The 22,375-nt window shown below is 31.4% G+C and overlaps 1 protein-coding gene across 1 annotated transcript in view; it reads right to left on the bottom strand.

Annotated features, from left to right (window-relative positions):
• The window catches only part of LOC115887534, a 218,945-nt gene that overhangs the window by 86,714 nt on the left and 109,856 nt on the right, over nucleotides 1–22,375 (bottom strand). Inside the window, exon 4 of the mRNA XM_030906995.1 lies at nucleotides 3,024–3,252. Coding sequence (XP_030762855.1) covers nucleotides 3,024–3,252 — 229 coding nt within the window. The remainder of the gene's footprint in view (nucleotides 1–3,023; nucleotides 3,253–22,375) is intronic.

Below are 22,375 nucleotides of genomic sequence, written 5' to 3'. Positions count from 1 at the left end.
ATTTTGTTATAATCCCCTTCGAAATACAGAATTTTTAAAAGTTCGCCACTTTTAACTAGTAGGCTTTGGACCACTTATTGATGGTATGCCCTTAATGGAACTCGAAAACATATTTTTCCAGCAAGACGACGCACCGCCTCTGAACGCTGAAGTTATCAGCAAATTTTTGCAGCAAATTTCAAGAATAATTGAATAGCTAACCAAGATCCCAAACGTTGGCCGTCGAGGCCGCCTGACTTAGTGCCCATGGATCTAATCCTATGGATATATTTACGGAAGAATAAAGGTTCCTTATTTTTACTTAGCAGTTATGAGAGGGTATCTTTCACCCCTACTGAGTTAATGAATTCCGCGAGAAATGTTCAAAAACTGCCCCGTCTGTCCATAACAGAAGACGGTCGATATGTCGAAAACCTGTAGCAAAATCTGATGTCTTGGTTTGCTGTTTATTTTTATTGTTATTTTTTTTTGTTTCGTTTCTTTGACCTGTATACTATATATTTTTTTGTTTTCACTCTTGGCTTTAGGTCGTTGGGGTTGCAAAGATGTTTCTAGATTTTGTTCATTATTTTTTTATTTTGTGACGACGTTTCGACAGTATATGTCTTTTTCAAGCCTCTTTAAGTACATAAAAACAGTCAGTTAAAATCAATAAGATAAAATGTCAAACTAAAAGGTCTTACCTTGAACGTAGATTCTTACAGAGTTAAAATTTGTTAAACTGGACAACACAATAACACATATTAACTATTGTTTTTAATTGTTTTTGGACATTACACTTTACTATAGAGCACGTACGTATTTCCTTGCAGATCGCTCTGTATAAAACACATTTATCGTTTCAATACCCGATGTCTACTAGTTGTTCTTAGTGCGTTAGAGGATCGACAGATATATTTTGCTTAGATTTTTAGGTCTTTTTATCATTTACCGCGTTTTTTGTTTTTTTTGTATCTCCACCATTTCATAAAATTCTCTCTTTTGGTGATTTTCTGTTTTTAAAATTTTAGTTTTATTAAAATCGAATGTATGATTTTCTGTTGACACATGATTTGTGAGGGCGGTTACATTTTTTTTTATCATACTTGTGCCCTTTCAGTCTATTTTCTAACCGTTGAGAAGTTTGTCCTATGTAAACTTGGGCGCAGTTCGAACATGGAATTTCATATATAACATTGCTTCGTTTGTTTAACGGTGTTATTTACAGATTTTAGTTTAGAGAAATTATTAGCTAACAAGTTATGTGCTTTATGACAAATCGTTATATTATACTTTTTGTGTAACCCTTTGTAAATTGTTGAGACAACCCATTTACGAAGGGGAGCGCAATATATCGTGTATCTTTTTAATGTTTTTTATTTTCTATTTGATTTTGATTGTTTTTGTGTTTAAGAATTCTTGGAGTCTATCTTTGAATATTTTTGTTTATTAGTTTTTGTGGATGGTTATTTTCTTTTAATGCATTTTTTGCTTTTTTTATTGCAGCATCTCTATATTCTGGGTCGGATAGACGAATTGATCTGTCCGCCAAGCCAATTATCACCGATCTTTTTTGGTTAGCTGGATGGTTAGATAAAAAATTGAGATATCTTGAGGACCAAGTTTTCTTTTTTTCACCATCATCATTTTTATTGTTATTAGATATAGTTTAAATGTGTTGATGTTGGTTAAATATATTTTAAATTGTCATAAAATTCTGCATCTCCCATTGCATTACAGCCGGTGCCGTTCAAAGCCTACTTATTTAAAGCCGGCGAATTTTAATATATACTCTATATCTCGAAGAGGAACCAAGCAAAATATCAAATGTGTTATATTTTTAGAAAGGTAATTTTAAATTCTTTTCAATAAATTAAAAATATATAGGGTGTCCCATATAAAAAAATCAAATTTTCTGTTGATAATTCTTAAATTATTAATTTAAAAAAAAATATACTTAAACCGTCAAATTCTACGTAAAAAGGTGCTTTGGAAATGTTTTCATAAAAATACAAAATTTTCCATAACAAAAAAGTTACAGCGATTTGTTAAAAATGCAGATTTTTGAAAAACACCCCGTAACTCCGAAACGGTAACAAATATCGATATGCGGTTTTCACCATCATGTTTTTGACAAAAATTGAGCTCCAGACACCGATATTAGTTTTTGTCTATCTCCTATAGAGAAGGGTGTTTCCATTTAAAAGCGTCGAATTTGACCCACCCTGTACAGATTACAGATATATTTTTATATATCACCTTTTCAAACATGTCCTTCAAATTCTTCAATTTAATAGCTGTTAGTAAGTAGCTTCACCGAATACTGTTTTTTTTGTTAAATATCTATCAAAGAAGAACTATCTTAACAAATTTTGTAGTATATTATTTTTTTCCAAAAGTCTCAAATGAATTCACTTGTTTACCTATTTAACCGTCTAAAAGTTAAGTAAAACTAACCCTTCTTAGAAAATTTCCAATAAAAAACAGCTTAAAACCTATACTATATCGTTTAGACTCGATATAATCTTTAACCAACTTTTCAAAAAAGAATTTAAAAAAAGGAGAAAAAGATACACAATAAATGCCGATAAAAAGTCGAACACAAAGCCTCTGTGGTATTTCTTTTTTGCGGATTTTTTCGAGAGTTTTCACCCCTTTCATCGTTGTTTGCTTTCAACCCTTTCGAGGTTAAAACGGTGTAAAAAGGCACCAGAAAATGAAAAATCGCTGTTTGATTTACCTTTCCAGCGATTAGACAATTTAGTAGATGATCGCCAGCGATTATAACTGCATACAGGGTGGAAAATAAGTGCGTAATATCTCAGTAAAGTGTTTTTTTTTTAATTTTTATATTAGTCATGGTAAGGATTAATCAAGGTTATAAAAATTATGTTTATTTTTTCCAATTTTCAGTATTTCCTTTTGTGTATAATCAAAAATTTTGTTGTCAGTTGTTGTTTCTTGTTATAATCAACGTATATTATACAGGGTGCGCCTGACCCTATATTATACACGGTGACGCCTTAACATAAAAAAAGACTCACCAGTATGCAGTCTGGTATGCTGTTGGACATGACTGAGTTGCTTGAAGCGTCGATCACAGTAGGAACATTTGTAGGGCTTTTCACCCGTATGGACTCGGATATGTTGCACCAATTGATGGTTTGAGCTGAAGGACTTGAGACATTGCTGACATTGGTGCGGCTTGACCTCGGACCTTCCGCTCAAGTCACCCCTTGCATGCATCTGCATAGCAGATTTGTGCATGAAAATCTGTAAAGAAAGATAGAAGAACGGGTTAGTATGGGGTATAACAAAGAGGGGTTGTGGTGTAGTGTACGTGATGTGGAGTGTATTATTGGTCGATTTATGAGCATGATTTGGTGCGGAGTGTGTTAAAATTAATAAAATTATAAAGAAAAATTAAGTTCTCTCTTTTTAAGAAATAAATAAATTAAAAAAATTTTAGTCGTTTTCGAAAAAAAAATTGTAATAACGTGATTGGTTTAAACTGTTGAAAAAAATATTAATAAAAATCTAAGAAGATTGAAACTATACTTGCCGTATGCAGAATTTTATATTCTATCAGAATATGTCTTAGTTAAAGCTGAAACATTAGTAGTTTTGAGGGAGAGCCCGGGAGAGACAACGGTAGTTCCGCTTATTTTGTCCTAAGGTTGAAAAAACAGTATGTGTTTTTCAATCGTTGAAAAAAAATATTAATAAAAATCTAAGAAGATTAAAACCATACTTGTCGTATGCAGAATTTTATATTCTATCAGAATATGTCTTAGTTTGAACTGAAATATCAATAGTTTTGAGGGAGAGCTCAGGAGAGACAGCGATTGTTCCACTTAACATGTCTTAGAGCTGAAAAAAAACAATACGGGTTTTTAAACGGTTGAAATTTTTTTTAATAAAAATCTAAGAAGATTCAAACTATATTTGTCGTATGCAAAATTTTATATTCTATCAGAATATGTCTTAGTTTGAGCTGAAATATTAGTAGTTTTAAGGGAGAGCCCGGGAGAGACAGTGGTTGTTCCACTTAATATTTCTTAATGTTGAAAAAACAGTACAGAGTATATAAACCGTTGAAAAAAATATTAATAAAAATCTAAGAGGATTCAAACTATACTTGTCGTATTCAGAATTCTATATTCTATCAGAATATGTCTTAGTTTGAGCTGAAATATTAGTAGTTTTAAAGGAGAGCTCGGGAGAGACAGTGGTTGTTCCACTTAATATTTCTTAAAGTTGAAAAAACAGTACAGAGTTTATAAACCGTTGAAAAAAATATTAATAAAAATCTAAGAGGATTCAAACTATACTTTTCGTATTCAAAATTCTATATTCTCTCAGAATATGTCTTAGTTTGAGCTGAAATATTAGTAGTTTTAAAGGAGAGCCCTGGAGAGACAGTGGTTGTTCCAACTTAATATTTCTTAAAGTTGAAAAACAGTACAGAGTTTATAAACCGTTGAAAAAAAATATTAATAAAAATCTAAGAGGATTCAAACTATACTTGTCGTATTCAGAATTCTATATTCTATCAGAATATGTCTTAGTTTGAGCTGAAATATTAGTAGTTTTAAAGGAGAGCTCGGGAGAGACAGTGGTTGTTCCACTTAATATTTCTTAAAGTTGAAAAAACAGTACAGAGTTTATAAACCGTTGAAAAAAATATTAATAAAAATCTAAGAGGATTCAAACTATACTTTTCGTATTCAAAATTCTATATTCTCTCAGAATATGTCTTAGTTTGAGCTGAAATATTAGTAGTTTTAAGGGAGAGCCCTGGAGAGACAGTGGTTGTTCCACTTAATATTTCTTAAAGTTGAAAAAACAGTACAGAGTTTATAAACCGTTGAAAAAAATATTAGTAAAAATCTAAGAGGATTCAAACTATACTTGTCGTATTCAGAATTCTATATTCTATCAGAATATGTCTTAGTTTGAGCTGAAATGTTAATAGTTTTGAGGGAGAGCCCGGGAGAGACAGCGGTAGTTCCGGTTTGGTTTGTTTCTTTCATCTGTCGTCTTTGATTGTTCCGGCTGGTAAATCAGGGAACATATTTTCTTATTTGTTTAAGAATTACTTTAAATCAATTCTATAAAACCTACAATTAAAAATAAACACATATAAAGTGAATAATTAACAATTTTGATGTTTTTACGTAATTATTCTGCATTAAGTACAGTGTTTCCTGGTTGTTGATAATCACCTATAGGCGATACTGTACATACATTACATACCTAGGTAAGTGTAAAACAATTAGCGATAATAAGGAATAATAATTAATTATTATTTATCGAGTTATTTGTAGTATTATTATTGTTTAACAATAAATTATCATTTTTTTTTAAATTAATTTCTATATATTTATGTCTTAAATTATATGTTACAATAATTATTGTTGAAAAAACTTTTTGAGATCGTTTTTTTAAGCAGATAAAATTAGTAATTCCGTGTTTTCGATCCGAAATAAGAACAAAATTAGGATTAAACATCCGTCAGGACGACAGTGGAGTCCAAAAAGGGTAATTAAACCTTTTTAATAAGCAGCATTTTGCCGGGATTAAAAATAGAAAAGTATTTCGTTTATATTTCGAAATGAGACTTCTTGTATTTCGCAACTAATTTCCAAACGTTTTTCTTGTTTCGACCAGAACCTTTTCCAGCAAAACAGAAGCGTACAGAACTTTTTTTTTTTAATTTTTTGTCTAATTTTTTTTAATTCGTTAGATATTATTAGAATATTTTGAACTGGAAAACGGTAGTAATGGATCTATATTAGGTCCCTTAAGTGCTGTTAAGAATGTGAGTTTTGTTGATGTAAATAATAACTGTTTATATATTTATAATTAATTTATTTTTGTTTTCTAAAATATTTTGATTAAAGGAAAATATGTACAAGTGTGCAACGCTGTGCCGGTCAAGCTTAATCACGCGACTAAACGTTTATTTGTTATGAACTATAGTTGTCGATTATACAGGGTGAGTCTTAAATAAGCGCAAAAATTTTAGGGTTAGTATATTTCGTCCCTCAAAAACGATTTTGAGGTTTTTTTCGCAAATAAAAAATTGATTTTTTTTTTAGTTTTTAGTTTAAAATATGTAATTTCTTGATCATATGGCAACATAGGTAGCGGATTAAATTTACAAGAAAGAAAACCCAAAAAAGATCCAGTGGTTCTCAAAATTCAAACAACAAACATATTTTTTTGGATATTTTCAAACTAAAATAACTCGGTTATTTTGGACTCTTTTGAAATATTGAAAAGAGAAAATATGTTTTTTTATCGAGATCTACCAGCCCTGAAAGTATTTGCACTTATTTCAGACTCACCCTGTATATTCATGCACTCTATCTTGGTCTAGGACAAATAATCATTATTGTCTACTTTTAGAATTATAGCTTGTATATGTTTTTTACATATTTATATTGTTTTTTTTTCTTTCTTTCTGTATATATTTAACATTTATTGATATTAAAGTAATTTTCACTTATAATATCACAAGAGCTTAAATTATTTTCGGAAATTTTTTTGAGGGCACGAATATTTTGAAAATTATCCCGAGTCGAAGACGAGGGATAATTTTCCTAAAATATTCGTGCCCGAAAGAAAATTTCCAGGAATAATTTAAGCTTGCGTGGTATTCGGTAAGAAAATTTCACACCTAAATTTGAAAAAAAAAATATTAATCCAACATGACATTTTAAAATAATTTCAATTTGTTAATAATATTAACAAATGTTATTATATTTTTAATTAGTTACATCAAATGCTAAAACTCAAATGGGTAATATTTCAATATATAGACATTGTAGTTCATTCACATTATGATTGTAGATCTTATGTTTACCTTTTCAACTGTCAAAAAATTTCCACTAAAGTTTCGTGGCGCCTCGAAAAAATTTCCGGAAATTTTTTCAGTTGCCATGGTAACTAGTCAACATTAAAGCATGTTATTGGTTGAAAAGTAGAGGTGTGAAATTTTCAAAACAAGACACATCACAACAACTCGTCTTAGGTGCTTTTATCAAAAAAAACGTAAAAGTTAATAAAGTATAAAAAAAATTGGTATCGCTAAGGGTACAGTGTACGCCCCTGGCTTCATTTTACCCCTTCTTACTTCTCTTTAATCACAGAATTTCTGTGCTTACCTGCCCGCTTCTCGCTTTAATTCGTCATTATTTTACTTTTAATATTTCATTAGAAATTAAACGTTTTTTTTTGGCTCTCCTCGAGGAACTGTCACACTTTTTGCCCTTTTTGGACCGTCCGACTTCTGCTGCGAGAGGAGCACCGTTGGAAATTTTAAGAGGAAATTAAAAGTTGGAGAAATTCGAGTTTTAATTAATGGGAGGGAATTATTATTGTAGGTGTTTGGAGTGGAACAATTATTTTTAGAGACGCTTTAACTAGGAATTTCCTTCCAAAAAAGGTAGAGTTTTAAGTTTCCCCTTTGGTTTGAGGCTCGATAATGACTGTACTTATCTGGATATATCGTTAATAAAAAAAATAATATATTATTTTTTGATTTAATTACAAATATATGGTTTACGGATTCTCTATAGGCTTAGTGCATTCTCCGCCGGTGCTGCCACCATCGGAGAATATTGGAAACAACTAGTACATACAAACACACGGGTTTAAATAGCGAGTATACGAAAAATTTATTATTTAAATATTCTAGAAGTGTTAGGAAGTATAATTTGGGAAAATTCTAAGAATAAAAATAAAAAAGTAAATATACTCTGTTTTTTTCTCAGGTAAGATTTCGACAGACGATGACAGAAGAAAAGCATATGACGTCCCATACCAATCTATTTGTTTTACTAAAAAAAGTTTCTAATAATTTTTACGTTATCTATGGATGGGTTTAAATATAAATCCGTCATGCGTCGTGTCTTGTTGTTTTTAACCAGTTTTATTGGTTTATTTAAAAAATGACAGATCGTATTTCAATTTTATTGGTTTGACGGAACAATGAACGACAAACGGACGCCGATGCGTATGAACTCGCCTTTAGATTTTTGTCATTTTTGACGCTTGTCAAAGTCTTGCCAAATTATAGGTTATAATTTTGTGTCAACTTTTGTTAAATACCCTGCGTTTTGGAAGATGATGCATTTTGATTCGTATTATTACGTGTGTTTTGTGTCTTTTGAAGTCAAGTGGAGGAAAAATCGAGTGAAAATTAACTGTAGACCCAGAGCACAGTTTATGGTTAATACTCGCTGCCCAGGCAGAAAGTCTTATACACCAATGAAGTTGCCATCGATAAAGTTTGTATACCATTTCGTCGTAGATAAGTATATGGTAGAAGGATCAGACTAAACACATACTAAAAACTGGAGTAGCTGTAAAATATCGACATCACACGATAGGTAAATAATGGATTTTAGTACTGCAGAAAAATAATGTCAAAAGGTACTTGTTTAAAAAAATTAAGATTAAAGTTAATTAATCAACATTTAAGGTATAAAATTTGGTAGGTGTTATTATTAATAAAATAGTTTGTTTTATTTACCTATGTTGTTTTATTTATTCCTGTGGAATATTACAAATTTGTATTTGTACATAAGTTATATTGATATTATAATCATAAATTCGGGTAGTTTCATAAAGCTTGAAAGTAAATAATAGTTCTTTTTTATATTTTTTTGGTATGTAGTGTCTTGTTCTTGTTTGTTTTGTATTAACACATACCGTTTTTATTAAATAAAATAACTCGATTACATTTTTTCAGTTTTATACAGTTTTTTTCACAATATTTTGAAGTAATCACTTGTCATCTTGTCAATCAAATTTTAAAGTGGGATTCTGTAAGCTCCGTAGCAAGAAATTTCCTGTCTAGCCTATGCTATTTGTATACGATTGATGAGTAGGGTTCCCAACTTGAGCATCGGCGATTCCGGGACAATTATTTTTAAATAATTGAAACAAAACATTAAATATTAGAAATTCAAATATATTATATGTAAATGTGATTTTTTTGGTCCCGGCCAAGGCAAAATTTTCGCCGGGACAGACTTTCTGATTCCTGGTTAATCCCGGTCAAACCGGGACGGTTGGGAACCCTATAATGATGAGTCACTAGACAAGAGAAGTGTTTACAGAATCGGGCCTCTGCTATGCGTTCCAGATGTACCAACTTATTTCTTTGTAAAATAAAATAAACTGCTTTGAAATTAAAATGACAGACACATCTATCACTGTCAAGGATCTTCTCGTTGGATAGACTATATTTTGATATCTTCAGATGGTCTAACTTATATCATAATTTATTATTCCAGTTAAAGAAATTTTTTAGATGAGTTCAACTAGTGTAGCGAGCATAGTTTTAATCACCGGTTTTGGTAGTGGGGCATAATTGGAGCTAGTTCGGCTATAACGAAATTTTTTAACGGTACATAATTATAATTTTAGAAGATGTTCATAAAACATTTAATCGCTAGTTGATTAAAAAAGTATACCATTAATATTGTAAATTATATTTTATCCTATCATAGTGTATGTCTATGTCAATTTTTTGATTATGTAACGAGCACTTTGATTACTCACTTGTTTCGTCGAACTGCTTGAATCCATTTTTCCTTTTTACAAATCGGTATGAGAAACTATGAAGCTATAAAACGTTGTTTCGGGAGAGTTGAATATCCGGGAAAGTTGAGTTATTGAATGTTATTGCACCCAACAACGCCCTAATTACGCTCTCCTTTACGCGTTAACATTTTTTCGGCAATTTTATTAACATTTGAAATTGTCATAACACAACATCACGCACTATGGGGTATTTTACCTCAAAACCTAGCCAATAATAATATTTTTATTTTTTTTACATTCTTCCGCCTTTTAAAACGTGAGAAAATAAAGAAATTGCTTCAAATTTTAATACATACCTGGCGTTTTTTTATTGACAAAATTAAGATTGAATTATATAATATAAATACATAAGTTTATACAGGGTGTCCCTCAATAACATGTCAATACTCGAGGGAGTGATCCCTCAGGTCATTTTATGGAGAAAAGTTCCCATAAACATAGGCCAAGAAATGCATTGTTTCTAAGATACAGGGTGTTAAAAGTGAAAAGCACTACATTTTTATTCGATTAAAAAAAATTGTAACTGCCAAACTCGCAAAATTTCTTATCAAGGCCTTCTAAAGGAATACTTAAGCTACAAAACCAGCCAGATTGATATACTTGATAAGGTTCGATTACATACTGAAAGTTTACATAAACATTCTGTTATAAATGAAATAATATGTCTATTATTGAACTGGCAGATTAATGTTGTTCTAACTAGAAAATAACAGTTATACTAAAGAGTAATACTAAACAAGTCTTTCTTCAACCCCTCCATACTAATATCAGATCAATAAAAGATCAGGATTAGTAAGAAAAACTAAGATAATTATTATTAAGTAAATTTTCTAAAAGCAGAGCGATACACAACCCGTCTATTCAAAGAACAATTTGTGATTGGCGCGAAGTATAACACGGCGGGTCATAGACCCCTACCAACCACCCTCAAATACATTCATGTTTATACAAATAATTCCTGGTATCGGTTGGTTGATATCTTGAATTTAGATTTTTGAATATTGGCCAACTTTTTGGGTTAAATACCCTTTAGTGCGACGCCTAGTTCGAATTCTTTTTCACGTATTTTTTACTACACGTACTAGAGTTACATCACACGAACCGCTGCGGTCGGAATTTGTTGAAATCAACTGAAATAGCAACTAAAATCAACTGAAATGCACCAAACCTGTAAGCTTGTTACAAGTTTGTTTATAATACAATAATAAAAACTTTTTTTTCGTATAGTCGCTGTTTAAACCCTTGCATTTGTATATACCGATTGTTTACGATATTCTCCGATTGTGGCAGCACCGGCGGAGAATGCACCAAAATCCTATGGGTTCCTTTTTAGCCGACCATACCAACAGCTATGGTAGGCTATTAAGATCGGCAAAAAAAAGTTTTTTTAATTTCACTCAAAATTAGTTATTTGGGTCATAAATGACCTAAATACAAAATATTTTTATAACACGATAACTCAAAAACCGCTAAACCGATTTTAACCAAATTTGGCACAAAAATACTGTGGCACCCGAGAATCTGGTCATTAGTTTTTGGCTGGGGTGGGGGGTTGGTAAGGGGGTATGGGAGGGGGTTATAAATTAAAAAAAATCGTAACTCCAAAATTACAGTAGTTAGCGAAACGCGGTTTTCAATTTAAGATTAGGAATAATATTTGCAACAAAATTTGTAATAACATCAAAATCAGTCAAAGTCGCAGTTTTTGTCGCAGATCAATGATTATTAACATATTTTAGTATGGGCGGCTATACGTGCCTGCCGGCGCCAATTTTTTCCTTTTGAGGTACGGAACGCTAAAAACTAAATAAATATAACTTAAAAAGAAAAAGAATATTAGTCCCAAAAATAGTCATCAAAATGTTAGATGAGAAAGAATAATAATAAAAAGAATGTATTAAATTCCTAATTCTGAGTAGTACCTAGTACCGTAGAGCAATCTACTTATGACGCCTTCGCAGACAGAGCAGACAGAGCTACTTCAGATCAATTACGCGTGTCGGGTCCTGGTACCACCGCGTAGTCTCTACATTTCAAATCGCGTTCTTCGGTACGTTGGCGATGCGATGGTACGTTTTTTTCGAAACGCCCGAACAAGGAAGTACCTTTAATTGAGTTCGAGACCTCAACATATGCGCGTGTGTGTAGTACTGCGGTCGTATGCAGAGTGGGTGCGGGTCAGTACCAATCCAAGATGGTCGCTGTTATCCGCATTTATTCTAATCACTGTCAAGAAGCTCACAGATTTGTTTTTGTAATTAAGGGTTTTATTTATTTATTTATAAGAAACTAGCGTGTACCCGCGACTTCGTTCGCGTCGAATTAATCATTTGTAATGGTGATGATAAAGCAAAGCAAGAATTTCCATTAACATACAAACTGGATAAAATTTTCTCACATTTATGTCAGCATGAGAAAAAACAATATGGCGATATTATTATATAACTTGGTAATATTTGAGGGGTATTTTCATCTCGTTGGAATTTTACTTTCGAAAAATCCGTTTGCCAAAAATAAGCTTTTTACGTCAAGCAGTTGAAGTAGAATCGTGGTTAATCAATTACCCAACTTTTTGGAACACCCTGTATGATTTTTTTAAAAAATCCAAATATGTAAAAAAACAAAATAAATTATGCTTGTCCAAGCGTTTTCCCGAAAGACTAACCGTTTTTGAAATAACAAATATTGTAATATTTGAGGGGCGTTTTCACCCTCTTGGAATTTGAGATTCGAGAAACCCCTCCTTATCGAACCTCTACACCCCACAGTCAATCCGTTTGCCACAAATCAGCTTTAAACGTCAAGCAGTTTAAGCAGAATCGTGATTACTCAATGGTCATATTTTATGAAACACCCTGTATAAATTTTTAAAAAATCTTAAAATATGTAAAACAACAAAATAAAATATAAGTGTTTAAGACTTTTTCCGAAAAACTCACCGGTTTTTAAATAAAAAATATGCTAATGTTTGAGGGGTGGTTTCACCCCCTTAGAATTCGAGTTTCGAAAAATCCCTTCTTATCGAACCTCTACACCCTAAAGTCAATCCGTTTTCCAAAAATTAGCTTTTTACGTCAAGCGCTTTAAGCAGGATCGCGATTAATCTATGACCAGATTTTTCGAAACAGCCTCTATAGATTTTTAAAAAATCTTAAAATATGTAAAAAAAAATAAAATAAAATATAGCGTGTTTAAGCGTTTTTTCGGAAACTTGGCCATATTTGAGGGGTGGCAAACCAAACCAATTTCGAAAAACCAAACCGAACCTCTACATCGTAGAATCAACCTGTATGCCAAAATTGAGCTTCTTACGTTGAGTGGTTTGAGCCAGGATCGTGATTAATTAAGGCCATGATATTAGGAAGTTAGCAGAAATATCTTGGGCCCGCATAGCCAACACTAGACAACAATAAGCCCAACTACAGAGTATGTGAGATAGGTTACACCATAATTGGAAATGGTTGAATAAATTGAAAATGATGACGATGATGAATCAAGGATTTAGACTACAGCTGTCTCTTCCTCAAAACTATCAACATTTCAGCTCAAACTGTTTGGTTTAAAACCTTAAAAACTTGTAATAGAGCTATAAATATATTTCGAATACAATTTTTACATTAATTTAACTGAATATTTAAGGGAAATAGTCCCTAGAAATCTCCCTAGTATCCCTTTTTTCCTCTCGACCATAATGTCTTTTTTATCTCGCAGAAAGAGGAATAAGAAAGGGGTAAGTTGTAAATTATTATTTTAATTCTCCATCCAAGTCGCTGTTTATTAGGCATAAGATTTGAAAAAACCAGAGCTAAAAAGGAAACGATAAATTTTTATGAAGCAGAATGATTTTTAAAATATTACGCCAGCAATGTCGCCTTTTATCATTTTCTTTTTTTATTTATTTATGTTTCTTTTTTGATTCAGCATCTTTTTTTAAGACTTTTATCCATGTTTGTTTTTCTTGTTATTTAACGAGGGCGTTTTTGAGAATTGTTATAAAATACAAATGGTCTAACTTTGTATCAATGTCATGACTGGTAGTACACATTGGAAGAATATTCTCTTCTTTATATGAATATAATTGAGTGTCTTCTAGCTAACTTAATTCTTCTGTTGATTTCTGGTAGTAGATATCCTGAACTGTGTATTAGTTGTCTCAAATATAGATATATTTCTACTATTTTGAGTGTTGTGTTATTTACTAAAATGTCTTTTCTGTCTACCATTTCGTTGTACAATACTTTAGTTTTTGCTAAGTACATTTTGAGACCTACAGTATTGGCCATAAGTGGATGAACTTTGTTAAAATAATGGGGTTTTCCTAATATGTTTAAAATTAAAATTTGAGCTATATTTACTTGAAGTCTAGTGTCAGTGCTATAAAAATAAATAGCATTGCTTTTTTAAAATGTGCTTTAATAAGGTAGCAAAAAATTTAAATTGAAAAAACTATTGGACAAAAGTAGATGAACAAAATATATATTTAATAAAAAAAAATCTTATGTTAACAAAAACTGAAAAATTAACTTATAATTTACTAGTACTTAGTGTAGTAACCCTTATTCTTAATTACTTTCAGACATCGCTTAGGCATGGATCCCAGAAGATTTTCAATTATAGAAAAATCGATATTTTTCCAAGACTCTTCCAAAGCTGCAAATAATTCTTGCTTATTTTTGTAGAATTTGGTCCTAATGTGTTGATCCAAAATTTCCCATAAATTTTCTGTTGGACTCAGGTCTGGGGATTGCGATGGCCATTTGAGAACAGTCACCATTTCATCTTCCAAAAACCTTTTAACCAATTGTGAGGCATGTTTCGGGTCGTTATCATGTTGGAAGTAGTGTACAACTGGCATTTTTTCCTCCAAATAAGGCACTAAAAGGTTTTGTAAAATGTCTCTGTAGCCAAACCGATCCATTATGCCCTCAGTTTTATGGAGAGGCCCCATCCCATACCCAGAAAAACACCCCCATACCATGATTGAGCCCCCACCATGTTTTACAGTGGGTCGCGTGTACTTTGGTAGCAATCGTGTGTTGGGAGGTCTTCTTACATGTTGAATTCCATCTGATAATACCAAATTAAACTTTGATTCATCACTAAAACAAACTTTTTTCCATTGTGCCACAGTCCAGTTTTGATATTCGTTGGCAAATGCTAATCGGGCCTTCAAATTTTATTTTGATAGCAGTGGTTTCTTGGCGGGTCTTCGGGAAAACAACTTCTGGTCAACTAATTTACGTCGGATAATCGTCCTTGTACTCACTGGTGGATAGCCCATTTCTTCAAGTTTTGCTTTTATCTTCGTTGACGGCAAAATGGATCTTGTGAAGAAATTCGTTTTATGGCTTTTATCATATTGGGACCAACTTTTTTAGGTCGTCCTGGTTTTCTTTTTATAGAGACATCTCCTCTCTCATTATATCTCTTTAAAATATAATGTACCGCTGATTTTCCAAGGCGTAATTGCTTAGCGATTTCCGATTGCTTCAAACCATCCTTAAAATCATTCACTACTCGCAACTTAAGATCTGCAGACAAGTTAATTCCACGTGGCATGATATATCACAAGAGCTCAAATGTTTTTAAATCGCAATTGTTCATAAAAGCAGAACAAATGAAACTATCGATTTTTAAAAATATTTGGTTCATCTACTTTTGTCCAAAACAAAAAAGCAATATTTGCCAATTCTTATCTATAAATGATAAGACTAACAGAAGAATTTATATTTGTTTGCAGTATTTTGGTGAGAATGTATTAAACTTTTAACATACAAAGGTACATAAAATAATTTTGATATTTAACACCTCAACTCTGATTTTCTTCGCAATTATTGGTATTGGTTCATTCACTTTTGGCCAATACTGTAAGTCATTCTATTCAGAGTGTCATTTTCTATCGAATAAAGTAGAAATATACCGAGGGTGCTATTTAAAAATCAAAAGTTGTAGTCATTTGCTGTAAATAGGAAGTAACCAAAAACAATTGAATACGTCAATCAGTCCTAACTTATGTCATATTATAAAAAATACCAAATCTCGTTTTTTTTATCTGAAAGAATGAAAAAGTTATAGGGGCGAGCAACTTTTGAGACGCACCCGGTATATAAACAAAATACTAAAAAAAATTATTGCACCAGTTGTTCAAAAATAACTAAATATAATGATAAAAATTAAGAAAAAAATATATATAAGTTTTCGTCTTTTTCAACTGCTTTACATAAAATAGTACAAAACAGATCTAGTACCTGGTTATAATCAAAAGGCATATGCATACTGGGATAAGCACTGAAAGGAAACACCCCACTTTGACCCCCGTACATTCCGGAACTGCCTTGCCCCGGTTCGAAACCCGTGTAGGGCAAGCCCAGGTGATTGCTCCCGCTAGTACTATACATTGGAGCGGTACCACCACTCCACGATGACGTAGAAGTAGTAGTCGTGGTACTGTTCGTGTTGTTATTCGTCGAGGGCTCTGTGGACGGGGTTGAGGACTCGTTGGTGCTGACCGAACTCGTGCTGTTGATTGGTGCGGACGATACGTTATAACTCGAGTACATTTTTCCTTGTTTCTTGTAGGGTTTTAGTTGAATTTTTGTTCATTTTTTACGCACGTTGAGGATTTCTGGTAAAATTTTTCGTGTGGAGAACTTGCAGAATGTCATTTTTGTAAGACCCTGGTAGTTTTATTAAAGAATCTGTCGTTTAAGATGCGTTTCGGTACTACTGAACGTATAGAACTAGATGGCATGTGTCAATTGACAGTGAATGATTTTGAAAAAAAAAAAAAATATTCACGCACAAGAATTTCTTTCTGATAAGATCTTTCTATATAGAGTTGCAGCATGTCATATTTTTTGTAAAACCCCGGTATGGTTTCCATTAAAGAATGCGTCTAAAATATCTTGTAATAGGCGGCGTTTCGGTACTATTATTGCTGAGAAAAGTGAACGGGTACGATTTTTTCGCGCTTTGCAAAAGTGTGTCAAATAAAACAACTGGTACTTGAAGCTGAATGTCTTAACTGCATTTTAATAGCATTTTAAGTCGATTATTATTAAATATTAAAATCGAACGAATATTGTTAAAAAGGCTGCAACTATTTCGCAATGAAAAATCAACGCGTTTTACAAGTTGCCAGGTTCTATTTTGTTTATTTTTTTTTCTTTGTAACAGAACAAAGCTTTGAATTAACACCGAGTGTGTCAAAAACATATCTTATTAAAGCTTAATTACCCCAAAGTTTCGGTTATAATAGTAAAAATATTCGAGTTGTATAGATAATAGTTATTTTTTATACAAGACGATACGTTTAGCGAGTTACGTTTTAAAAAATATTCAGAAATTATTATTTCATGGAATTTATTACGAGTAGAAAAATATTGTGCTTGGTTGGCGTTGGTTTCTATGTAATTTGACAAATAAATAAAGCTGTCTCTTTAGTTATCAGTTTTCAGTCAATATTTTTTAATTCTCTTTCGTGTCGATTGCTGATTGAATTGGAGCCAGAAATGGCTCAAAACGAAATAAGTAAATTACCAACAGATATTCAGGCTGAGGCGACAAACGCCATATCCAAACTACTTCCACTTAAATCCCGAATAACTTATGAAAAGGAATACAAACATTTTCAAAAATGAAAGCAATTAAAAAACGTGCGAGGAGGAATAAAGTTTTCAACCTATCCTCGCTGTTAAAGTATCATTTAATCTACCCTTCCGGTTAAAGTAGGTACTATTTTATCTACTATTTTTGATAGATATAAGGCAATTTAACAGTTTTGCTATGGAAAAAAGATATAGAAATACCTAGTCAAAAAATTAAGTTAGAGAATGTTTCGAGTTTCACTGTATATATTAGGGTAAATAATGCGGTATTTAAGAAGGCGTAACAATTCTGTGGAACGCTTTTTTAAGAAACTCTGTAGAATGGCCGGCTGTTCATCGGTCTGCTTGGGCTTAATTGATATAATTTGCAAAACGGCGATGCGTACGGAACCACTGTATATATACATAGTTCTACCAGCTAACTCGATTGTTTTTTTTTGTCCCGACACATGTAATTTATAGCCAAAAACATAAATTAATTCGGCATCGTTAGTTCCATAACAAAACCACGCAGGCAGTGGCGTAACATTACAAAATTGTATCGATATTTAAAGTTCTCAAAATTATTTTATATTTACATACTTCCAGAATATCATGAATAATTATGAATTATTGTGATAACCCCAGCATTGTTTAGGCATAAATCTATGCTTTATTATAAAGCATAAGATTTAAGATGTAAGATTTTTCTTGATTTAAGTAAAAATAATTTTCGGATTGCCACGGTTTTTTTAACAGGATACTGTCTCCTCAACTAACACCTCAACAACTCATCATTAGTACTAAGAACTATCGAAAACAGAAAATAACCATCTTATCCGATAATCAAGCAGTATAGCTTGTTAAGAAACCTTGTAAAACTTGTAAAAAATAGCCGAAAAAGTAGCAAACTAAGCGTTCGGCATTTAAAGTTTTATGTAAAAATGGCTAGGGATTTTTACAGCAAATGAAGAAGGAAATTAAAGATAAAGGATTATATAGTCCGTCTAGAAATTATCCGGAATTTTATATTTTTCCTAATTTTAATGTATTTTTTTTTCTGTAACACTCTAAGACAACAGTAATCCATCACGTAGGTTGTACCGATAGTAGGCTATGACCAAAATCGCATGGCAACACCATCTGTCAAATATTATTGATTGTAAACCGGCTTAAGATTTGAGAAATAATGTCGCAAGTAAAAAAAGAGAAATGGTGGAATATTTGCATAGAAAAGGTGTTCGAAACGTTGAAAAATTAGTGCAATTGACTGAACTCGGAATAAGTGCAGTATATGAGACAATAAAGTGGATAAAAAATGGCACAGATATGAAGCATGGACCAGTTTCAGGAAGACCGCGGAAGATTCGCGAAAACAATTTAAACGCTTCAATAGCGTTAGGACGACAGAGTCCGCGCCTAGGGTTTCGCAAATTGGCAGCAAACAGATTTGGAAGTCAGCGAAAATTAAAAGTTTGTCCAGAAACTGGTCCGCATGTCACTGATAAGACAAAAGGCTACATATCAAGGAATCCCAAAAAATCCCTGCAATAACACCTCTACAAAGGCAGCGAAGAATGGATTTTTGTCAACGTTTTCAAGAAGATAATTTTAATAATGTCTTTATTTCTAACGAAAGTTGTTTCCAGCTTGATGGAAACCACCTAAAAATCCTATCAAAAGAATATGTTACCGTTCAACTTTCAAAATTTCCCACTAAAAAATGGTTTGGGGTGCAATATCTCAGCGTGCTGCTACACCTCTGTGTCACAAATTAACTACAACAGATGCGAAAGAACACCGAATTACGCGTTCAGGTTTCTGTGACCTTCAGAAAGAGTTCATAGACAATCCGCATCAATGTATAGTTTGGGTTATTATTTGTTTGGGTGAAAAGAATCTGCACCAATATGTTATCGAGGCATACAAAAAGGTCCACAGACTTCGAGACATACGAAAAATCAAGTCCATTTAGCGTGTGTCGCAATTTTCACACCTTAAAAAATTAGTTTTTTATAGCTATAGCAACTGCAGCGACTATGAAAAAAGCTGTGTAATTTTCATAGAAAATAAGGGCACCTGTAATTCATTTGAGAATGTTATAAATCGCTAAAAGAGGTTTCAAATCTCTTGGATTTCTATTAATATTAAATAAATTTTATTAAAAATTGAACTAAAATTGTTAGTATCACTAAAAACAATTCAAATTCAAAAATTGTATCAGTCAAATTCCCTCATTTAAGGTGAATATTAAAGTAAATATAAATACAGCTCATTCTAAGCTCTACTTATCTTTAAGAAAAATTTAAATCATTGTTGCAATTGGGCCTTAATGCCATTTCGAATGAACAATAGTATTAATAATGTACATTATAATAATAATAAATTTTATATCATAGTGTGTATTAAAACTACTAAAACACTTTTAAATTGGTATTATATTAACAACTTTTGTTTTTTAATCCAAAAAAAAGTTACCAATTTTCTCAATCAAAATATTTGTGGTCCTGAAAAGGACCTTCGTTTTCCCATGTTCGTCAAGGTAGGTAATGGGTAAACGGTAAAAAAACAGGATAATGAAATTTAAAAAATTACAAAAATTGTTCAAAAGTGCCTCCCTCTTGCATTAAACAATAACCCAAACGATCATAAAATCCCCTCCTCACATTGGATAACATATCAGGGATGACAGTGTCAAAGGCATTAAATATTTTCTGCCTTAACTGCTCCAAGTTTTGAATTTCTTCATGGCCGTAAATTTTAGATTTTATGTACCCCCATAAAAAGAAATCATTCACCGAGAAGTCAGGTGAAATTAAACGTCAGTCTAAACAAAATTGTAATTTTTGAAAACTTGTCAAAATTTGGAAACACGCTAAATGGACTTGATTTTCCTATGTCTCGAAGTCTGTGGACTTTTCTGTATAATCTCAGAGTAATTTAATAGATTGCTCATCATATTATATCAGCTCGTAGGAGATTAGAAAAAAAAAGATATTTATAGTATAAAAAATAATTTATTTAACAAAATTTAATTAAAGATGTGACAAAATAGTTACATTTCTATTGGTTCTATCGGACTTTTTGCGACTATATAAATCTTTATTTTTTGTAAACTTTAATGCATAAAATATTTTCAATCTAATAAATAATTTAATGATGTAAATAAGAGGAACTTTCTCACATGGGTGGTCAAATTCTATAGTTTTCATTATATCAAACAGCCTCTGAATGTTTTCTTCAGTGCAAAACTCATCAAAATTTAATATAAATAATTTTTCCAGCCTCTAAATAAAATGAACAAATTTTTCCACTTTCATGATCAAAGGCTTTTAAATGGGTAAATAATTTCGAGTTATCCAGAGATTCGGATTCTTTTCAAATTTTAGACAAATATCACATTGATGTATTTGAAGACCCTTTTTAATGATGTAGTCAAACATAATTAAAGGCATTTTGAGTTGAAAACATTTCTCAGAGGCTGTTTGATATAATGAAAACTATAAAATTTGACCACCCATGTGAGAAATTTCCTCTTATTTACATCATTAAATTATTTATTAGATTGAACATATTTGATGTATTAAAGTTTACAAATAAAGATTTATATAGTCGAAAAAAGTCCGATAGAACCAATAGAAAGGTAACTATTTTGTCACATTTTTAATTAAATTTTGTTAAATAAATTAATTTTTTATATTATAAATATCTTTTTTTTCCTTATAAATAAACACATTTGCATCCCATTTTAAATAAGATATACAAATTACCAAAACTTAGAAATAACAGTTGAAAAGTTCAACAAAAATCCTTCTGTGTGTAGTTGATGGAATAACGGAGTTATTTTAGTTTGAAAATTTCCAAAAAAATGATTTTTTGTTAAAATTTTGAGAACCACTCAATCTTTTCTGGATTTTCTTTTTTGTAAATTTAATCTAATACCTATGTTGCCATATTATCTAGAAATTATGTTTTTTAACTAAAAACTAAAAAAAATTCCAAAAAATTTCGAATTTTAAAAAAAAAAATTTGACACCCTGTATAGTTAAAATCCATTGAAAAAACGAAAAAAGGAAAAATCACGCATAAACAAAACTTAATTAAGATAGTATACCGAGAGGATGTAGGTACTACGCGGTTCCAAATAATATGAAATTAAGTATTCGTCGTTGGCTTAACATATATTTTTATTTGTCGTCTTGCTATTACCGTGAATGAGACTGTAGAAATGTAAGGTTCGACAGAATTAAGTGGTACCTGGGCTAATGTCGGTGTTTAGCAGCGATTACCCCTGGAAATGATGAATTGAAGCTCGCCGAACGAGAAATTGTAATTATTTGAGGATATCGAGAAAGTTGATGAATGAAATCGTGAACAGATTCCAAGAAAACATCGAGTTAAGGAAAAAACAAGGAAATTATGTTTTTCATTGATGCTTTTCTGTATATTACACCTGTAGCTTTTTTGGATATCATTTTTTTTCTATTCTATGCGTATACTTTTATGTGTTATTTCTTTTTTAAGTACCAGCTGTAATTAAAATGATTTTAATTTTTTAAACATTTTTTAGAATAAGTTTTTTCCTTAGGGCTATATTTTACAAATTTTCACAGCTCTTAAAATAATAGTAAAAATTGTCGTAAAATTATGAAAATATCGGTATTTATAGAAAATTTTATGTAGATAGAGATAGATACATATTTAATTATTTTATAAATTAATTGTTTTGTTTTTATAAGAATCTGGATTTTTCAAACCCTTGTTTTTGGATGATTTTTCATGGTGTTTAAAATATAGCCTACAGGTTATACTGAAATCGTAAGGCTATAATGGGCTAAATTTTCGTGATCTACATGTTTTAGTTAGTAAATAACAGTAGTTTCATCAAAATCGGTGATATTAGCAAAATTGACAGATTTAATAAGTATGGAAAAAAGTCGAAAAAATTGCCTATTTTTGGCTATATTTTACAAGTTTTCAAAGCTCTTAAAAAATAGTAAAAATGATCGTAAAATTATAAAAATTTCGGTATCTGTAGTAAATTCTATGTAGATTTAGAATATTTAATTATTTGATAAATTAAGTGTTTTGTTTTTATGAGAATCTGGATTTTCCGAACCCTTGTTTTTGAACGATTTTTCATGGTGGTTAAACTATAGCCTACAGGTTATACTGAAATCGTAAGGTTAAAATGG

This window comes from Sitophilus oryzae, unplaced genomic scaffold (assembly GCF_002938485.1).
Source record: "Sitophilus oryzae breed Bouriz unplaced genomic scaffold, Soryzae_2.0 scaffold_576_pilon_pilon, whole genome shotgun sequence".
NCBI classification, from domain to species: Eukaryota; Metazoa; Arthropoda; class Insecta; order Coleoptera; family Curculionidae; genus Sitophilus; species Sitophilus oryzae.
The sequence above is the reverse complement of the archived record's forward strand: the minus strand, read 5'-3'. Positions and strand labels throughout refer to the sequence as shown.